At 50.8% G+C, this 21,004-nt stretch overlaps 1 protein-coding gene across 1 annotated transcript; it reads right to left on the bottom strand.

The window, feature by feature from the left end:
* Positions 1-178: 178 nt before the first annotated feature.
* Positions 179-17,519, bottom strand: ppp4r4 (protein phosphatase 4, regulatory subunit 4). Its single transcript, XM_062414951.1, has 26 exons — positions 17,361-17,519; positions 16,351-16,424; positions 12,400-12,502; positions 12,169-12,316; positions 10,883-10,956; positions 10,679-10,785; positions 10,443-10,550; positions 10,237-10,358; positions 10,034-10,156; positions 8,680-8,822; positions 7,668-7,787; positions 7,236-7,313; positions 7,065-7,148; positions 5,975-6,148; positions 5,796-5,901; positions 5,577-5,724; positions 4,983-5,127; positions 4,848-4,886; positions 4,701-4,772; positions 4,564-4,627; positions 4,421-4,486; positions 3,517-3,607; positions 2,855-2,913; positions 2,522-2,746; positions 2,233-2,383; positions 179-431 (listed from the first exon to the last, which is right to left on the bottom strand). The coding sequence occupies exons 1-26, from the start codon at positions 17,457-17,459 to the stop codon at positions 386-388; spliced, it is 2,769 nt and encodes a 922-aa protein (XP_062270935.1). The 5' UTR covers positions 17,460-17,519; the 3' UTR covers positions 179-385.
* Positions 17,520-21,004: the final 3,485 nt, after the last annotated feature.

A 21,004-nucleotide genomic window follows, 5' to 3' on the forward strand; every position in this document is an offset into this window, starting at 1 on the left:
TAAACTATTGCAAGGAACGTTCATCATGATGTCATCAAACCACATGGTGACCTCATTATTATAAGATGTATTACTGAATGTAAAATAAATAAATTGAATGTCTAAAATGGAACCAAAGACACATTTATATAACTTTAAATAAAACCAGTCAAACAACTCAGCATTTATCCAGCCAATCAGGTGTCAGCAGGTGAAACACTACCCAATAAGAACACAGCAGGACAGTTAGTACGTGGAGTTTACTGAACCAATCAGATGACAGAATTACATCATCAGAAGACACAGTGCTCAGTAAGGCAGAGATGGACATCCTGTTGCATTGTGGGTAATGTCCTGGCTGCTGATTGGCTGATGGCCAGGTGGAGGTATGATGACGTCATCGCCGTCACTCTCGTCCAGACTGCACGCTGAAAGAGTTCGACTTCCTGTTTCTGTCAAAATGAAAGAAAACAACTCAAGTTTAAGACCTAACACCAGACCTGGGTTAAAGTGGGCTGAACCAGGACAAACCCGGGTTTATGATGACCTAATCCTGGTCTAACCCAAAATGATGTTAAAGTAAAATAAAATCGATCAGGGTCAGGACTATACCAGGATCAGGATTAGGTCTTAACCAGGTGGGGAGTTCCAGTCCTCTGAAATGAGGCCAACCAGGAAGTAACTTAAAACTGCATTCTATCAAAAGGCCACCAGGGGGCGACCGTTTTGGTGTCAAAAGGACTTCCGTCTCTATACAAGTCAATGGAGAATTCACCAACTTCTCACTTGATTTCTAACCTCAGTAAACGTTTTCAAAATGTGTTTATGGTCTCAATCGCTAGTTTAAAGCCTTCTTCAATGCAGTATGATGTTCATTTGGGACATTTTGGCCTCCCTGATTTTATATGTGACGATAAAGCAGGGTATGCATTAGGGCGTGGCTACGTGGTGATTGACAGGTTGATTGGTTCACAGGTTCAGGAGGGCGCCTCATGCTCCTCCTGATGCCCATATAAGTAGAATCCCTGTTTGTATTTTTCCCAGCATGCACCTGAAATTTTCCTCTCATCCCATCTCACTCCCTCTCCTCCCGTCTCCCTCTCTCCCGTCTCACTCCCTCTCCTCCCGTCTCACTCTCCCCGTCTCACTCCCTCTCCTCCCGTCTCCCTCTCATCCCGTCTCACTCCCTCTCCTCCCGTCTCCCTCTTTCCCGTCTCACTCCCTCTCATCCCGTCTCACTCCCTCTCCTCCCGTCTCCCTCTCTCCCGTCTCACTCCCTCTCTCCCGTCTCACTCCCTCTCTCCCGTCTCACTCTCTCTCCCGTCTCACTCCCTCTCCTCCCGTCTCCCTCTCTCCTGTCTCACTCTCTCCCGTCTCACTCTCTCTCCCGTCTCACTCCCTCTCCTCCCGTCTCCCTCTCGTCCCGTCTCACTCCCTCTCCCGTCTCACTCTCTCTCCCGTCTCACTCCCTCTCCTCCCGTCTCCCTCTATCCCGTCTCACTCCCTCTCCTCCCGTCTCCCTCTCATCCCGTCTCACTCCCTCTCCTCCCGTCTCCCTCCCTCTCCTCCCGTCTACCTCTCATCCCGTCTCACTCCCTCTCATCCCGTCTCACTCCCTCTCCTCCCGTCTCCCTCTCCTCCCGTCTCCCTCTCATCCCGTCTCACTCCCTCTCCTCCCGTCTCACTCTCTCCCATCTCACTCTCTCCCGTCTCCCTCTCTCCCGTCTCACTCTCTCCTGTCTCCCTCTCTCCCGTCTCACTCTCTCCCGTCTCACTCTCTCTCTGACTTTCTATCTCTTGTCTTTTTTAAAGTCAGGAAGTTAACAGCAAACCTGCTTCAGGTTTAACTGTATTAAACGAATATAAATGCATATATATAATATATAATATATAATATATACATATGTATTATATATTATACATATATAATATATATATAACCCTAACCCTCCCAGCAGCTGCTTGCTCAGAGACCCGTCGGACTTAATCGACGAACAGCAAGACTCTTTGTTTAGTTTTATCATTGTAGTTCTAAAGGTAGTTTATTCTTTTAATAACGTTTTAATAAGATAAATGTGTTGAAGCTAAACCAGCTGCTGTGACCCGCAGAGCTCTGGACCGGTAGATGTTCTGTACGGAATATTACCGGCTCAGAAGTCTACCGTAAACTCTGCCTCAGAGAAAACTTGGTCTTGGTTCTGCTGTGAGGAACCGCTCAGGTTCTACAAGCAGAACATTTCAGCAAGAACTCACATTGACAGTTTCCTAGACTGGCCTTCCTTCAGCCCGCTGCTGCGTTGATCTATTGATTTACTGCGCTGGTCCATGGTACTGGTTCTGTGGTCTCTCTGGTCCATGGTACTGGTTCTGTGGTCTCTCTGGTCTATGGTACTGGTTCTGTGGTCTCTCTGGTCCATGTTACTGGTCCTGTGGTCTCTCTGGTCCATGGTACTGGTTCTGTGGTCTCTCTGGTCCATGGTACTGGTCCTGTGGTCTCTCTGGTCCATGGTACTGGTCCTGTGGTCTCTCTGGTCCATGGTACTGGTTCTGTGGTCTCTCTGGTCCATTGTACTGGTTCTGTGGTCTCTTTGGTCCATGGTACTGGTCCTGTGGTCTCTCTGGTCCATGTTACTGGTCCTGAGGTCCAGTATACTGGTTCTATCCAGGAGGCTGGTTGTGTTGCTGCGGATCAGGACCGGCATTGAAGAGGTGGACTTGGTCTGGGACAGTGTTGCCATGGTGAAGTGGGTCGTCCTCAAAGAGTCATCTAGAAAAACACAGGAAGTGAAATGAAAATGAAAAATATGGCGGGTCCAGCAGACCCAGAACCTGCTGCCAGACCCTGGACCCAGAGCCAGATGTATATGTGTGGTACCTTTGCCGGATAACATGGATTTCCCAGATCCAGAACCACCACCCAGCTCTTTGACTTTCCTGGAACACAGAACCAGAACGTCAGATTTACTCTGCAAGGACCCAACACCAGGAAACTGGACCTGGTTCCTGTGGACCAGCAGCTGTTCATTCAGGACAAAATAATAAATCACTGATGTGTCTTCTGATATTTAACGAGTCCACAACTATGAGACCTGATCCACATGTCGTTGGATCAGAACTTATTAATGATGAAGCAGCTCTGCTCCTGCAGCAGGGTTACAGCTGGGTCTTTATTATAATATAATAACATGTTACTGAACCCTGTGTCTCTGCTGCAACATACTGACACATCACAGCAGCTACTGATCAATATTATTATATAATATATATAATAATGATTAGTGCTATATATATATATAAATATACAGCACTAATCATTATTATATATATAAACATCACAGCAGCTAGAGTCTACAGCAGTACCAGCTCATCAATGATCAGCTGAGTCTGACCCTAACTAGCTGGAGCGTTATGGTTCCCAGTGTGAACCTTTAGTCATGTGACACTGCTGAGTGTGTGAGAGGATGGAGGTAAATGAGCCTGGACCTCAGCTCCCTCTGAGCCACCACAGTCCAGAACCCTGACTGGTTCAGGTCTTACAGAGTTCGGTCCGGGTTGGCTGGTTTGGAAGTCGTCGGCTGACTGCTGAGGGATCGACTCCGAGACAGTTTGGCCCTCCTCATCTCTTTACCTGCAGAAGAAGAAGAAATCATCATCATCACCACCACCACCATCACCACCACCACCACCACCACCATCACCACCACCATCATCATCATCATCATCCTCATCATCATCATCATCACCACCACCATCATCACCATCACCATCACCATCACCACCACCATCATCATCACCACCACCACCACCATCATCACCACCACCACCACCACCATCATCATCATCACCATCACCATCACCACCACCACCATCACCACCACCACCATCACCACCACCATCATCATCACCACCACCACCACCACCACCATCACCACCATCACCATCATCATCACCACCACCATCATCACCACCACCACCATCACCATCATCTTCACCACCACCACCATCACCATCATCATCATCACCACCATCACCACCACCACCATCACAACCACCACCATCACCACCACCATCACCATCACCACCACCACCATCACCACCACCACCATCATCACCACCACCATCATCACCACCACCACCATCACCACCACCATCATCATCATCACCACCACCACCACCATCACCACCACCACCATCACAACCACCACCATCACCACCACCATCACCACCACCATCATCTTCATCACCACCACCATCACCACCACCACCACCATCATCACCACCACTACCATCACCACCATCATCATCATCACCACCACCACCACCATCACCACCACCACCACCACCATCACCACCACCATCATCATCATCACCACCACCACCACCACCACCATCACCACCACCACCATCACCACCACCACCACCATCACCGCCACCACCTTACCAGAGGCCCCGGCAGCTCCAGACACAGACACGGCTTTAGTAGCAGCCAGACTCTTACTGTCTCTTCCTGTGAACAGAGTAGTGAGTTAGCTTCTGGAGCACAGAGACATGTTGAGAGGAATAAAGAGCCGCAGCTGTTCTCACGTTTTCTGTCCGTGTGTTTGTCAGAGACGAGTTTCCCGTCGCTCTGCTGGCGCTCCAGCTGTTCCTGACCACACACGAGACCTCGTTAACACAGGAAGTGAGTCAGACCGAAGGTGAACTATAAGCTTCAGACTCACCATCTCCAGCAGCAGAGTCTCTTCTTTCTCTTTCTTCTGGTCCAGTAAATCTTTCTCCTGCCGTTTGTGAAACTGCAGACAACAGACGGAGGTTACGGTCCGGCTCGGCTCACGGTCCGTCACGTCTCATGAACACAAGCGGCTTACCGGCTCTGTGAGGTCCAGTTTGTCCAGCTCCAGCACCGTCTGAAAAACACGACGAAAGACATTTACATCTGTATCAAGGATCCGGTACGAGTATCTGATCTGGACCGGTCTCTGGTGACCGGGTTCCTGTGTCACCTGGCGGATGGTGGCGACCACGTCTTTGTCCGTCTCTCTGCAGAGAAGCTTCTGGACACACTGATCCAGTTTCTGCAGCAGCTGTTTATCAGCCGGAAGCCGCAGAGACGACCGTAACCGCGGCAACAGCTGGCACAGCTTATACCTGACAGACAGGTGAGAGACAGACAGGTGAGAGACAGACAGGTGAGAGGCAGACAGGTGAGAGGCAGACAGGTGAGAGACAGACAGGTGAGAGACAGACAGGTGAGAGACAGATGATAGACAGACAGATGACAGACAGGTGAGAGACAGAAAGATGACAGACAGGTGAGAGACAGACAGATGAGAGACAGACAGGTGAGAGACAGACAGATGAGAGACAGACAGGTGAGAGACAGACAGATGAGAGACAGACAGATGAGAGACAGACAGGTGAGAGACAGACAGATGAGAGACAGACAGATGAGAGACAGACAGATGAGAGACAGACAGATGAGAGACAGGTGAGAGACAGACAGGTGAGAGACAGACAGGTGAGAGACAGACAGATGAGAGACAGACAGGTGAGAGACAGACAGGTGAGAGACAGAAATGTGAGAGACAGACAGGTACCTGACGTTGGCGACCGGGTCGTGGACCAGCTCCAGCGCCGGGACCAGGAAGTGTTTGTTGAAATATTTACGCGAGAAAACGTCGGTGGCGGTTTCGCAGACGTCGAGGAAGCGGAGTCGGTTCCAGTAGCTGCGGCCCTGAGCCAGATCTAAACAGAACCAGGTGTGTCAGCATTACGGTTCTGTGACCCGGGTCACCTGTTCATGTGTGAGCTCTGACCTTGGATCAGCCGCTCCATCATCTCCTGCCGCTGCTCGTGTTTGCGGTTATAGCGCAGGAACGTGCAGAAGGTCCGAGCCGCCTCCCTCTGCACCGGCAGCACCTTCTGAAAGCAGAGAGCACAGTCAGCCAGAACCTCACCTCATCACGGACCGTACCGTGCGGTGTGCGGTGCTGACGTTGGTGGTGAGGATGACGAAGATTCGGGGAGAGAAGTTCTGGTGCAGCAGCTCTCCAGGCAGCAGTCGGGCCAAGCAGCTGTAGCGCTGCAGCAGCTTCTCGTGGAGCCGCCAGCGCAGAGAACTCCCGACTTTCTGCTCCGCCAGCAGCAGCGCCGACAGCAGCTCCGGGAACTGCAGAGGAACCACAGGAACCCGAGATGGTGAACAGAACCACAGGAACCACAGATGGTAGGTGTGCTTATAGAGCAGCCACGCAGGGAGCCAATCAGGAGCCGGGGATCGAACCCTAACTCAAACTTTGGATCAGTGGCCGACCTGCTCTACCACCAGGAGAACCACAGAGAACAGGAGAACCACAGAGACCAGGAGAACCACAGAGACCAGGAGAACCAGAGAGACCAGGAGAACCACAGAGACCAGGAGAACCACAGAGACCAGGAGAACCAGAGAACAGAAGAACAGGAGAACCACAGAGACCAGGAGAACCACAGAGACCAGGAGAACCAGAGAACAGAAGAACCACAGAGAACAGGAGAACCACAGAGACCAGGAGAACCACAGAGAACAGGAGAACCAGAGAGACCAGGAGAACCACAGAGACCAGGAGAACCACAGAGAACAGGAGAACCACAGAGACCAGGAGAACCAGAGAACAGAAGAACAGGAGAACCACAGAGACCAGGAGAACCACAGAGAACAGGAGAACCAGAGAGAACAGGAGAACCAGAGAACAGAAGAACAGGAGAACCAGAGAACAGGAGAACCACAGAGAACAGGAGAACCAGAGAGAACAGGAGAACCACAGAGACCAGGAGAACCACAGAGACCAGGAGAACCAGAGAACAGAAGAACAGGAGAACCAGAGAGAACAGGAGAACGAGAGAACAGAAGAACAGGAGAACCAGAGAGCAGGAGAACCACAGAGACCAGGAGAACCACAGAGACCAGGAGAACCAGAGAGAACAGGAGAACCAGAGAGAACAGGAGAACCAGAGAGAACAGGAGAACCAGAGAGAACAGGAGAACAGGAGAACAGGAGAACCAGAGAAAACAGGAGAACCAGAGAGAACAGGACTGGTTTTCTCACCTTGTTGTCCAGCGTCAGGTTCTCTCCTCTGGACAGAACCGCCTCCAGAGTTTCCTCCAGGTGGTTCATCAGGGTGTCCAACACCTGTGGGTCAGAGGTCAGGGGTCAGACTGTGGGTCAGGGGTCAGACTGTGGGTCAGGGGTCAGACTGTGGCGGGGGCGTGGCCTCACCTCCAGGGCGTCGTCCTGCAGCAGATCCAGAAGCTGTTTGTGGATCAGCGGAACGTCAGAACCAAGCAGCTTCACCACCTGACAGGAAAAGGCGGAGCCAGAAGAGACCGCATCAGAGCACGTTACAAACCACACAGGAAGAGAAGACTGGGCCCCTACCGGTACACAGGGCCTCCTACCGGTACACAGGGCTCCTACCGGTACACAGGGTACCCTACCGGTACACAGGGGACCCTGCCGGTACACAGGGGCCCTCTGTACCCTGCCGGTACACAGGGGCCCTCTGTACCCTGCCGGTACACAGGGGACCCTACCGGTACACAGGGGCCCTGCTGGTACACAGGGGACCCTGCCGGTACACAGGGGCCCAGTCGGTACACAGGGGACCCCCCCCCCCCACCCCCGAGGACAGAAGAACACGGTCTCGCTCACCTGGTGGAAACTGGCTGCAGCACTCCGTCGAACGCTGACCTCGGGATCACAGCAGAGATTGCAGAGAGACGGGTAGAGCTCAGACAAGAAGTGAGTCGGGTCAGCAAACAGAACCATGGCCTGCAGACGGAGACAGGAACATGTGAGCCGGGTCAGTGTTCCCTCTCTGAACCTTTATTATTTATATAAATAACAGCAGCAAAGAAGGTGGTCCACAGGAACCAGGTGTGGGTGCCCCCCAAGGCCTCCATAAGCCTGATCCACAGGAACCTCTGAGACTCAGAGGAAGAAGTGAAGTTAGTGAATGCAGTAATAGCACAGAGAGCGAGAGGAGCCCAGTGCATCATGGGAAGTTAATTCTGTTTAAAGTCGATAGGAGAAAAATATGTTCATCCTGTGATCTCTGATTGGTTCAGCAGGAGTCGTCCTGTGATCTCTGATTGGTTCAGCAGGAGTCGTCCTGTGATCTCTGATTGGTTCAGCAGGAGTCGCCCTGTGTGAATAACAATCTAACTTTATTTCCATTTATCTTCAGTCAGCAGTTTTAAATGTGACTTTCTGATGATCAGTGAGGGTAATAAAGGTGGAGGCAGCATTGCATTACTTTACATAGACTTCCATTAATCAAGGTTTATTTCAATATGACAAAACTGAGTGAGACCCTAACCCGAGCAGGAGAGAGAGAAGCCCTAACCCCCCTAACCTAACCCCCCTAACCCTAACCCTAACTAAGCTAAATGTGCCGCTAAGCTAAGCACAGAGCTAAAGTAACTAACTAATGTGGTATCCATGAGAAGGACGCTAACAGGAGAGCGCTAAGAGTGCAGGAGCAGAACCAATGAAAGTTTAAATGTACAGCAGTCATCAGCTGGTTTAGTGTGTGTACCGGCTGGTTGTGTGTGTGTACCGGCTGGTTGTGTGTGTGTACCGGCAGGTTGTGTGTGTGTATCGGCAGGTTGTGTGTGTGTACCGGCAGGTTGTGTGTGTGTACTGGCAGATTGTGTGTGTGTACCGGCAGGTTGTAGCAGCAGTTGCAGCGGATCAGCGTCGACTCGTTGTTGCCGTCAGTTGGATTTCCGTCAGTCTGCAGACCAGCAACACACAGCAGCTTAAACCTCTGCAGCAACCGGCTCCTCTGCTCGTCTGACAGGCAACCTGCAACAAAACCACATGCAGACTGGATCCCTGGAGTCCTGCAGTATCACTGCAGCCTCCAGGACCAGGATCACCACCCTATCCTGATCACTGACCTTTGACTTCAGGGTTGAGGTTAGCTTTCTTTAATGACAATCAATGACGAGCACAGACGTCCAATAACAAAACTTTACTCAGGTAAAGTTCCCCAGCACAGATCCAGGATGGATCCTCAGCAGGAGAAACACCACAGTAGCTCTCAGCTGGAGGCTCATGAGTATCAGGCATCTGCATGGCTGGATCTACCATACGGGCAATGTGGCCAAGTGCCCAGGGGCCTTTGAGTGGAAGGGGCCTTTGAGTAGAAGGGGCCTTTGAGTGGAAGGGGCCTTTGAGTAGAAGGGGCCTTTGAGTGGAAGGGGCCTTTGAGTAGAAGGGGCCTTTGAGTGGAAGGGGCCTTTGAGTAGAAGGGGCCCTCAATGATGGAAGAATTGATGATTGTTGGGCTCCAAAGCAAAACTACACAAGGCTTCACCCATTCTCTTAATGTTGATAATTATGGTCACTCTCAGAAATCTAGTATGTCCAAAACTAAATATGGAGTTATAAGGTTTCCACCTGACAGCAGTGTTGTACAATCAGACAGAATAAAAACTGTAGCATGAACTTCAGCTGTGCCCAGAGGCTCCCGGCAGTATTAATCCAGCCGTAGGCATCTGGAGAGACTCTGGTGCTGTGTGAAGAGCTGAGACTGACTATATGTAGCTGCTGCTGACCCGACCACGAATAGGCGGAGCAATATCAACTACATAAAAGTATAAAAGTATTTCCATGTCAGACAGTGATGTTTCACATCCCCTGGGTCACTAGCTGCAGTCTGGAGTCCACATGGTAAGCCCACAAGCTGGCAGACCCATCTCTTTGGGCTGAGCCTGACAAGGCCCCATGGGTGTAGGCCTGGACACCAGGTCCTCTCCTTCAAGCTCCCCTCTTGGGCTTTAATCCAGCAGAGGCCCCCTGCTGGATTCCCCCTGGAATCATTTTGACCCCGACATCACAACTCCTAACGCCTCCACCGCGTTAAGGTGCTGATCCTCTGACTGCTCTCCAGCTGATGTAACATAAACAGTATCACTTCCTTTCATATCATCTTTTATCCTCAATATCCTTAATTCAATTTCAGCTGAAGTGGACTCGTACTGTTTCTACTGTGTGACATCAGAGTTGCTCACCATCCAGTCCGCTGCAGAGTTTCCCAAACTGGAACGACAAAGATGCCACGACAGCTTCGTCCGCCTGCGACGACGCCTCACACACCGACATCACCAAGGGAACCACAACATGGAGTCTGTCGTCTACACAGGAGGGAAGAGTTACTGCTCAGGTCACAGTCTTTGGGAACCGCTACTCACCACACCTCCAGCGGATGACTCACCACTGTCCATCACCTCCATCAGATCGATGATGGTGTTGAAGGCGGCCAGGCGGACGCCGCTCTCCTCATCTCCGGCGAGCTCCACCAGTTCGGGGAGGAGCTCGGTCCTGGTGTCGTCTACCCTGAAGGACCAACAGGAGAAACACTGTCCACCACTGTAATGTTCTTTCTGTGTTCATTTTCATTCTGCATTCAGTCAAATTTACCCAGCTGCCCTGGCGATGTTCTCCAGCTGACGGCACATCCCGACCCGGACCTCAAACTCCACATCCTGACATAAAGAACGAGCCAACGGAAGCAGCTCCTTCTTCACTCTGAAAGAAATCACTGCTGTCAATATCAGACCAGGTGTAACAACCCACCTGAACACCATGTACAAAAGTATCTACGATCAACCTCATCCGATCAATAATCAGTGTACAGTGAGTGAAGAAGAGCTCACATGTGGGAATCAAACTTGCAGGCGACTTTCCCCAAAATGCGACAGCTGGCCAGACGAGCCTGAAGAGAGTGAGACAGCTGAGACTGATAGAGGAGAGGGTTCAGCACCTGGAGAGACAGACAGGTACACGTTTATCTACATGGACAGAACAGTTCACGCTGACTGTACCTAATCTGTTCTGATCAATAATGCTGATCAGTGTACCTCCTGCTTGATGGTCTCCTTCGGTAGAGCACTGATGGCTGACAGCAGAGTCTCCAGCCAGGCGTTGCTCACCACTGTTAACAACAAACACATAACAGCTGATCAGCTATGGAACATTATTAGTTTATTAGGATACGTTTCTTATTTTTCAGACCTCGCATGGTTTCCTGCCACAGTAATCCCACATTAAGAATGAGTTGTATAAGTTTCATTTTACACTAACATTAATCTGCTGTATATAAGAACTCTGTGTTTTATAGTGATGAGTATTGGCTGCATTATGTTTACTGTTAAAGTGTAATAAACTCATCTCTGGTTGTTCTGGTATGAATAAAGCATCAAAGTCCCCGAATCATCATCACATCTTCAATCATTTAACCAAATCTTTCCTCTTTTAATTATTCATTAAAATACCACACATGTGTCTCTGTGGTCCAGGTGTTATTACCTGTGTCTCAGTGGTCCAGGTGTTGTTACCTGTGTCTCTGTGTCTCAGTGGTCCAGGTGTTGTTACCTGTGTCTCAGTGGTCCAGGTGTTGTTACCTGTGTCTCTGTGTCTCAGTGGTCCAGGTGTTGTTACCTGTGTCTCTGTGGTCCAGGTGTCTTTACCTGTGTCTCTGTGGTTCAGGTCCAGGTGTTGTTACCTGTGTCTCAGTGGTCCAGGTGTTGTTACCTGTGTCTCTGTGGTTCAGGTCCAGGTGTTGTTACCTGTGTCTCTGTGGTTCAGGTCCAGGTGTTGTTACCTGTGTATCTGTGGTCCAGGTGTTGTTACCTGTGTCTCTGTGGTCCAGGTGTTGTTACCTGTGTCTCTGTGGTTCAGGTCCAGGTGTTGTTACCTGTGTCTCTGTGGTCCAGGTGTCTTTACCTGTGTCTCTGTGGTTCAGGTCCAGGTGTTGTTACCTGTGTCTCAGTGGTCCAGGTGTTGTTACCTGTGTCTCTGTGGTCCAGGTGTTGTTACCTGTGTCTCAGTGGTCCAGGTGTTGTTACCTGTGTCTCTGTGTCTCAGTGGTCCAGGTGTTGTTACCTGTGTCTCTGTGTCTCAGTGGTCCAGGTGTTGTTACCTGTGTCTCTGTGGTCCAGGTGTTGTTACCTGTGTCTCTGTGGTCCAGGTGTTGTTACCTGTGTCTCTGTGTCTCAGTGGTCCAGGTGTTGTTACCTGTGTCTCAGTGGTCCAGGTGTTGTTACCTGTGTCTCTGTGTCTCAGTGGTCCAGGTGTTGTTACCTGTGTCTCTGTGGTCCAGGTGTTGTTACCTGTGTCTCTGTGGTTCAGGTCCAGGTGTTGTTACCTGTGTCTCTGTGGTTCAGGTGGAGCAGGACGGTCTTCAGGATGGAGTAGGTGTGGGTGTGGATCAGGATGATGTCGTCTTGTAGGATGGTTAAGAATGAAGCTGCAGCTGCCAGCTGGATCTCAGCTCCGGCTCCGTTTAAAACCTCCTGACAGACAGACAGGTTATAACACACCTTCACACAGTGAGGCTCAGACATGAACAGTGATGGTTCTGGTTCTGGGTACATACCCGGACCTTTGGTACAACCCGGCGGAACGTCTCAGCAGGGTTCTGACGGACGAGACTCGGCAAGTTACTGATGACACTCACTCTCTGCACCTCCTGCCCGACACTGAGGAGACACAGTGGAGGCTCTGATCCAAAAAGGTTCTTATAGAGACTCTAGAATCAGCGCCTCCTACCAGGAGAACAGCGTCTCCTACCAGGAGAACGGCAGTAACAGCGCCTCCTACCAGGAGAACAGCGCCTCCTACCAGGAGAACAGCAGTGACAGCGCCTCCTACCAGGAGAACGGCAGTAACAGCGCCTCCTACCAGGAGAACAGCAGTAACAGCGCCTCCTACCAGGAGAACAGCGTCTCCTACCAGGAGAACAGCAGTGACAGCGCCTCCTACCAGGAGAACAGCGTCTCCTACCAGGAGAACGGCAGTAACAGCGCCTCCTACCAGGAGAACAGCGTCTCCTACCAGGAGAACAGCAGTGACAGCGCCTCCTACCAGGAGAACAGCGCCTCCTACCAGGAGAACAGCAGTGACAGCGCCTCCTACCAGGAGAACGGCAGTAACAGCGCCTCCTACCAGGAGAACGGCAGTAACAGCGCCTCCTACCAGGAGAACAGCAGTAACAGCGCCTCCCACCAGGAGAACAGAACCTCCTAACAGGAGAACAGCAGTAACAGCGCCTCCTACCAGGAGAACAGAACCTCCTACCAGGAGAACAGCGCCTCCTACCAGGAGAACGGCAGTAACAGCGCCTCCTACCAGGAGAACAGCGCCTCCTACCAGGAGAACAGCAGTAACAGATATCAGGCACTGATATCTGATATCATATTTTATATAATGGAACATAAACAGATATATTTATTTTAATGATGGAGATTTTTGATGAATCATATATTAAATAATCTCTTTTCTTTCAGGTGAACCCTGACGGTTAGCTTGGTCCGGACCCGGTTATCCAGGGCTTGTTCCATAAAGCTGGATTACAAATAAACCAGGTTTATTTCGTTGGCTCAGCATAGTTCAAGCTCAGTTACCATGGCAACGTATGCTGCAAACTAAGCTTGTCCGGACCCGGCTAACTATCAGGCTGATGAGATGATTTAATATATTATATGATTCATTAATCATCATTTAAAAAAACTTCACATAAAGTCGACTGATAATAATCATATAAATATACACATATATATATATAGTCAACTTATATTATATATATGTGTGTGTGTGTGTGTGTGTGTGTGTGTGTGTGTGTGTGTGTGTCTGCTCTGTGTGTGTGTGTGTGTGTGTGTGTGTGTGTGTGATCTGTGTTCTACGTCATGGCTGCGTGTGAATGTCTGAATACTGAGTCTGTCTTTAATTAGTTTGACTGTGTGAACGTGGATCGGCCTTTATGGAACGGTTCCCTGGTTTATTTAATAATCCCGGTTTATGGAACCGGGCCTGGTGTGCAGTGTTAGTCAGACCCTACCTCAACCTGGTGATAGTCAGACCCCACCTCAACCTGGTGATAGTCAAACCCTACCTCAACCTGGTGATAGCCAGACCCTACCTCAACCGGGGGATAGTCAGACCTTACCTCAACCTGGTGATAGCCAGACCCTACCTCAACCTGGTGATAGTCAGACCCTACCTCAACCTGGTGTTAGTCGGACCCTACCTCAACCTGGTGATAGTCGGACCCCATCTCAACCTGGTGATAGTCGGACCCCATCTCAACCTGGTGATAGCCGGACCCCACCTCAACCTGGTGATAGTCGGACCCCACCTCAACCTGGTGATAGTCGGACCCTACCTCAACTGGGGGATAGTCAGACCCTACCTCAACCTGGTGATAGTCAGACCCTACCTCAACCTGGTGATAGTCGGACCCCACCTCAACCTGGTGATAGTCGGACCCCACCTCAACCTGGTGATAGCCAGACCCTACCTCAACCTGGTGATTGTCAGACCCTACCTCAACTGGGGGATAGTCAGACCCTACCTCAACCTGGTGATAGTCAGACCCCACCTCAACCTGGTGTTAGTCAGGCCCTACCTCAACCTGGTGATAGTCAGGCCCTACCTCAACCTGGTGTTATTCAGACCCTACCTCAACCTGGTGATAGTCAGGCCCTACCTCAACCTGGTGTTAGTCAGGCCCTACCTCAACCTGGTGATAGTCAGGCCCTACCTCAACCTGGTGTTATTCAGACCCTACCTCAACCTGGTGATAGTCAGACCCGACCTCAACCTGGTGTTAGTCAGGCCCTACCTCAACCTGGTGTTAGTCAGGCCCTACCTCAACCTGGTGTTAGTCAGACCCTACCTCAACCTGGTGATAGTCAGACCCTACCTCAAGCGGGGGATAGTCGGACCCTACCTCAACCTGGTGATAGTCGGACCCTACCTCAACCTGGTGTTAGTCAGACCCTACCTCAACCTGGTGATAGTCAGACCCCCCCAACCTGGTGTTAGTCAGACCTCACCTCAACCTGGTGATAGTCAGACCCCACCTCAACCTGGTGTTAGTCAGACCCCACCTCAACCTGGTGTTAGTCAGGCCCTACCTCAACCAGGTGATAGTCAGGCCCTACCTCAACCTGGTGTTAGTCAGGCCCTACCTCAACCTGGTGTTAGTCGGACCCTACCTCAACCTGGTGATAGCCGGACCCTACCTCAACCTGGTGATAGTCGGACCCTACCTCAACCGGGGGATAGTCGGACCCTACCTCAACCTGGTGATAGTCGGACCCTACCTCAACCTGGTGATAGTCGGACCCTACCTCAACCTGGTGATAGCCGGACCCTACCTCAACTTGGTGTTAGCCAGACCCTACCTCAACCTGGTGTTAGTCAGACCCTACCTCAACCAGGTGATAGTCAGACCCCCCCCAACCTGGTGTTAGTCAGACCCCACCTCAACCTGGTGATAGTCAGACCCCACCTCAACCTGGTGTTAGTCAGACCCCACCTCAACCTGGTGATAGTCGGACCCTACCTCAACCGGGGGATAGTCGGACCCTACCTCAACCGGGGGATAGTCGGACCCTACCTCAACCTGGTGATAGTCGGACCCTACCTCAACCTGGTGTTAGCCGGACCCTACCTCAACTTGGTGTTAGCCAGACCCTACCTCAACCTGGTGATAGTCGGACCCCACCTCAACCTGGTGATAGTCGGACCCTACCTCAACCTGGTGATAGCCGGACCCTACCTCAACTTGGTGTTAGCCAGACCCTACCTCAACCTGGTGTTAGTCAGACCCTACCTCAACCTGGTGATAGTCAGACCCCCCCAACCCGGTGTTAGTCAGACCTCACCTCAACCTGGTGATAGTCAGACCCCACGTCAACCTGGTGTTAGTCAGACCCCACCTCAACCTGGTGTTAGTCAGGCCCTACCTCAACCAGGTGATAGTCAGGCCCTACCTCAACCTGGTGTTAGTCAGGCCCTACCTCAACCTGGTGTTAGTCAGACCCTACCTCAACCTGGTGATAGCCGGACCCTACCTCAACCTGGTGATAGTCGGACCCTACCTCAACCGGGGGATAGTCGGACCCTACCTCAACCTGGTGATAGTCGGACCCTACCTCAACCTGGTGATAGTCGGACCCTACCTCAACCTGGTGATAGCCGGACCCTACCTCAACTTGGTGTTAGCCAGACCCTACCTCAACCTGGTGTTAGTCAGACCCTACCTCAACCAGGTGATAGTCAGACCCCCCCCAACCTGGTGTTAGTCAGACCCCACCTCAACCTGGTGATAGTCAGACCCTACCTGCAGCTCCATGCTGGATGTAAACAGAGCCGCTCTATGCTCGTCATCACCTTGAGCCCGCCTCCCTGTTCTGTGATTGGTTCCCTATCTCAGGAAAAGAGTCTTAGTGGCCGCTAACTTTCTGAGTGAAGTGGAATCTCGCTCGTATGAGAGCATGAGTTCACTCAGCCAGGTGTGAAGGTGAATGTGTCCATCGCTCACCTCAGCAGGTAGACGGCTCTCTCGATGTCGTTGAGCTCTTCATCCACCGTCAGCTGATCAATCTCCTCTGCTGTCTGACACACACCATTTAACAGCTGATCAATAATCACATATCACACATACACACAGAGCTGATCAATCAGCTGATCAATAATCACATATCACACATACACACAGAGCTGATCAATCAGCTGATCAATAATCACATATCACACATACACACAGAGCTGATCAATCAGCTGATCAATAATCACATATCACACATACACACAGAGCTGATCAATCAGCTGATCAATAACTTCCTAATTATGTGATTGACAGATTAATACAGAAAATATAACAACTAATGTTAATAACTCACTACAGTGCAGCTATAGGTGTTAATTCATGTAATAATAGACACACACACACACATAGACACAAACATACATACACACATATACACACACATACACACATACACACATATAGACACACACACATAGACACACACACACACACACATAGACACACACACACTCACACACACATAGACACACACATACACACACATACATACACACACATACACACATATACACACACATACACATATAGACACACACACATACACACATAGACACACACACACACACACACACACACATATAGACACACACACATAGACACACACACACATACACACATAGACACACACACACATAGACACACACATATAGACACACACACACACACATACAAACACATACACACACACACACATATACACACATATAGACACACACACACACACACACACACACTAACTGCGTCATGCTGCGCAGGTAGCGGGTCTCCTCTCTGCTTCCTGCTGATCTTCCTCCCACTGACTCATCTATCTGATTACCCCCCCTCCCTCCTCCTCTTCCTCCTCTTCCTCCTCCTCCTCATAATTCTCATCATCATCATCATCATCATCATCCTCACGTGTTCAGAGACTCTTCTTCTTCATGTTTAAACATGTTAAATACCTTCAGACTCCTGCGGATGGGTCTCTCTATGAAGGCCAGCTCGTGCAGCTCGTCCAGCGGGCCCAGCAGCAGAGACTGGTTCATCCTGCTGGAGAACATCTCCCACTTCACTACTGGTTTCAGTGGGAGAGCAGGCGGCGGGTCTCAATCTCGACCATCCCTGATGATGGTGGTGGTGATGGGGGGGGGAGGGGGGAACGACCGTTTCCAAGGAGATCCCTGTTCGGTGTGCGCGGAGGACGTCACAGCTCCTCTCCGGTTGAGGAACGGATCCTCCGTTAAAGCTCGTGAATCCGTTTAATCCGCGTTCATTAACAACATTCCCATGACGTCACACAGCGCACTGTTACAGTCACACACTTACAACTAGATCCGGTTCTTTTACCTGCGCCGGTTCCGCCAGACTCCGTTCAAAAGTCGCGTTATATTCAGTAGTGAGAGAGTCTGCTCATCATCTGCGCTTCCGGTCGGCGCGATGCACGAGCGCCAATAAATCCCCCAGACACGCTGCTGCTCATCTGGAAACCTGCAATGGGCTCAACCCACTCACTCACTCACTCACTCACTCAGTCAGTCAATCAGTCACTCACTCAGTCAGTCACTCACTCAGTCAGTCACTCATTCAGTCAATCACTCAATCACTCAGTCACTCACTCACTCAATCAGTCACTCACTCAGTCACTCACTCACTCAATCAGTCACTCACTCACTCAGTCACTCAATCAGTCACTCACTCACTCAGTCACTCACTCAGTCAGTCACTCAGTCAGTCACTCACTCACTCACTCACTCACTCAGTCACTCAGTCAGTCACTCACTCAGTCACTCACTCAGTCACTCACTCAGTCACTCACTCAGTCACTCAGTCAGTCACTCACTCAGTCAGTCAGTCACTCACTCAGTCACTCACTCAGTCAGTCACTCAGTCAGTCACTCACTCAGTCAGTCAGTCACTCAGTCACTCAGTCAGTCAGTCAGTCACTCAGTCACTCACTCACTCAGTCACTCAGTCACTCAGTCACTCACTCACTCAGTCACTCACTCACTCAGTCAGTCACTCACTCAGTCACTCACTCACTCAGTCAGTCACACACTCAGTCAGTCAGTCAGTCAGTCACTCACTCAGTCACTCACTCCATCAGTCAATCAGCCACTCACTCAGTCACTCACTCACTCAGTCACTCACTCACTCAGTCACTCACTCACTCACCCACTAACTCACTCACTCAGTCACTCACTCACTCAGTCACTCACTCAGTCAATCAGTCACTCACTCACTCAGTCACTCACTCAGTCACTCAGTCACTCAGTCAATCAGTCACTCACTTACTCACTCAGTCACTCACTCAGTCACTCACTCACTCAGTCACTCACTCACTCACTCAGTCACTCACTCAGTCAATCAGTCACTTACTCACTCACTCAGTCACTCACTCGGTCACTCACTCACTCACTCAGTCACTCAGTCAGTCCGTCACTCAGTCACTCACTCAGTCACTCAGTCAGTCAGTCACTCACTCACTCACTCAGTCACTCCATCAGTCAATCAGTCAGTCACTCAGTCACTCATTCAGTCAGTCACTCACTCAGTCAGTCAGTCAGTCACTCAGTCAGTCAGTCACTCACTCAGTCACTCACTCACTCAGTCACTCACTCACTCAGTCAGTCAGTCAGTCACTCAGTCAGTCAGTCACTCACTCAGTCACTCACTCAGTCAGTCACTCACTCACTCAGTCACTCACTCACTCACTCACCCACTAACTCACTCAGTCAGTCAGTCACTCACTCAGTCACTCACTCACTCACTCACCCACTAACTCACTCAGTCACTCACTCACTCACTCAGTCACTCAATCAGTCAGTCACTCACTCAGTCACTCACTCAGTCACTCAGTCAGTCAGTCACTCACTCACTCACTCAGTCACTCCATCAGTCAATCAGTCAGTCACTCAGTCACTCATTCAGTCAGTCACTCACTCAGTCAGTCAGTCAGTCACTCAGTCAGTCAGTCACTCACTCAGTCACTCACTCACTCAGTCACTCACTCAGTCACTCAGTCAGTCAGTCACTCACTCAGTCAGTCACTCACTCACTCAGTCACTCACTCACTCACTCAGTCACTCACTCAGTCAATCAGTCACTCACTCACTCACTCAGTCAGTCACTCACTCACTCACTCACTCACTCAGTCACTCAGTCAGTCACTCACTCACTCACTCAGTCACTCAGTCACTCACTCAGTCAGTCACTCACTTACTCACTCAGTCAGTCACTCACTCACTCACTCACTCACTCACTCACTCACTCAGTCAGTCACTCACTCACTCAGTCAGTCACTCACTCAGTCACTCACTCAGTCAGTCACTCACTCAGTCACTCACTCACTCAGTCACTCAGTCACTCACTCACTCACTCAGTCACTCACTCAGTCACTCACTCAGTCACTCAGTCACTCCATCAGTCAATCAGTCAGTCACTCAGTCACTCATTCAGTCAGTCACTCACTCAGTCAGTCAGTCAGTCACTCAGTCAGTCAGTCACTCACTCAGTCACTCACTCACTCAGTCACTCACTCAGTCACTCAGTCAGTCAGTCACTCACTCAGTCAGTCACTCACTCACTCAGTCACTCACTCACTCACTCAGTCACTCACTCAGTCAATCAGTCACTCACTCACTCACTCAGTCAGTCACTCACTCACTCACTCACTCACTCAGTCACTCACTCACTCACTCAGTCAGTCACTCACTCACTCACTCAGTCACTCAGTCACTCACTCAGTCAGTCACTCACTCACTCACTCAGTCACTCACTCAGTCAGTCACTCACTCACTCAGTCAGTCACTCACTCAGTCAGTCAGTCAGTCAGTCAGTCACTCAGTCACTCACTCAGTCACTCAGTCACTCACTCACTCACTCAGTCACTCACTCAGTCACTCAGTCACTCAGTCACTCAGTCAGTCAGTCATAGCTCTGCCTCAGTAATCCCCCCCCCCCCCCCATAGGAAAGGAGCCTGATAACTGAAGTCTCTGCCTCAGTACCCCCCCCCCCCCCCCCATAGGAAAGGAGCCTGATAACTGAAGTCTCTGCCTCAGTACCCCCCCCTCCCCCCCCCATAGGAAAGGAGCCTGATAACTGAAGGCTCTGCCTCAGTATCACCCCCCCCCCCCATAGGAAAGGAGCCTGATAACTGAAGTCTCTGCCTCAGTACCCCCCCCCCTCCCCCCCATAGGAAAGGAGCCTGATAACTGAAGTCTCTGCCTCAGTATTCCCCCCCCCCCCATAGGAAAGGAGCCTGATAACTGAAGGCTCTGCCTCAGTATCCCCCCCCCCATAGGAAAGGAGCCTGATAACTGAAGTCTCTGCCTCAGTACCCCCCCCCATAGGAAAGGAGCCTGATAACTGAAGGCTCTGCCTCAGTATCCCCCCCCCATAGGAAAGGAGCCTGATAACTGAAGTCTCTGCCTCAGTACCCCCCCCCCCCCATAGGAAAGGAGCCTGATAACTGAAGGCTCTGCCTCAGTATCCCCCCCCCCCCATAGGAAAGGAGCCTGATAACTGAAGTCTCTGCCTCAGTACCCCCCCCCTCCCCCCCCCATAGGAAAGGAGCCTGATAACTGAAGGCTCTGCCTCAGTATCCCC

Source organism: Scomber scombrus, unplaced genomic scaffold (assembly GCF_963691925.1).
Source record: "Scomber scombrus unplaced genomic scaffold, fScoSco1.1 SCAFFOLD_190, whole genome shotgun sequence".
Classification (NCBI taxonomy): Eukaryota; Metazoa; Chordata; class Actinopteri; order Scombriformes; family Scombridae; genus Scomber; species Scomber scombrus.

Bases quoted from the DNA above. Each gene is read 5' to 3' on its own strand.
- ppp4r4 (XM_062414951.1), bottom strand. From the start codon at position 17,459: ATGTTCTCCAGCAGGATGAACCAGTCTCTGCTGCTGGGCCCGCTGGAC. The intron at 10,157-10,236 runs GTGAGTCATCCG...CCTCCTGTGTAG, and splicing joins GATGGAGGTGATGGACAGTG to ACGACAGACTCCATGTTGTG. The intron at 4,887-4,982 runs GTGACACAGGAA...CGTGTTTTTCAG, and splicing joins TGGTCGCCACCATCCGCCAG to ACGGTGCTGGAGCTGGACAA.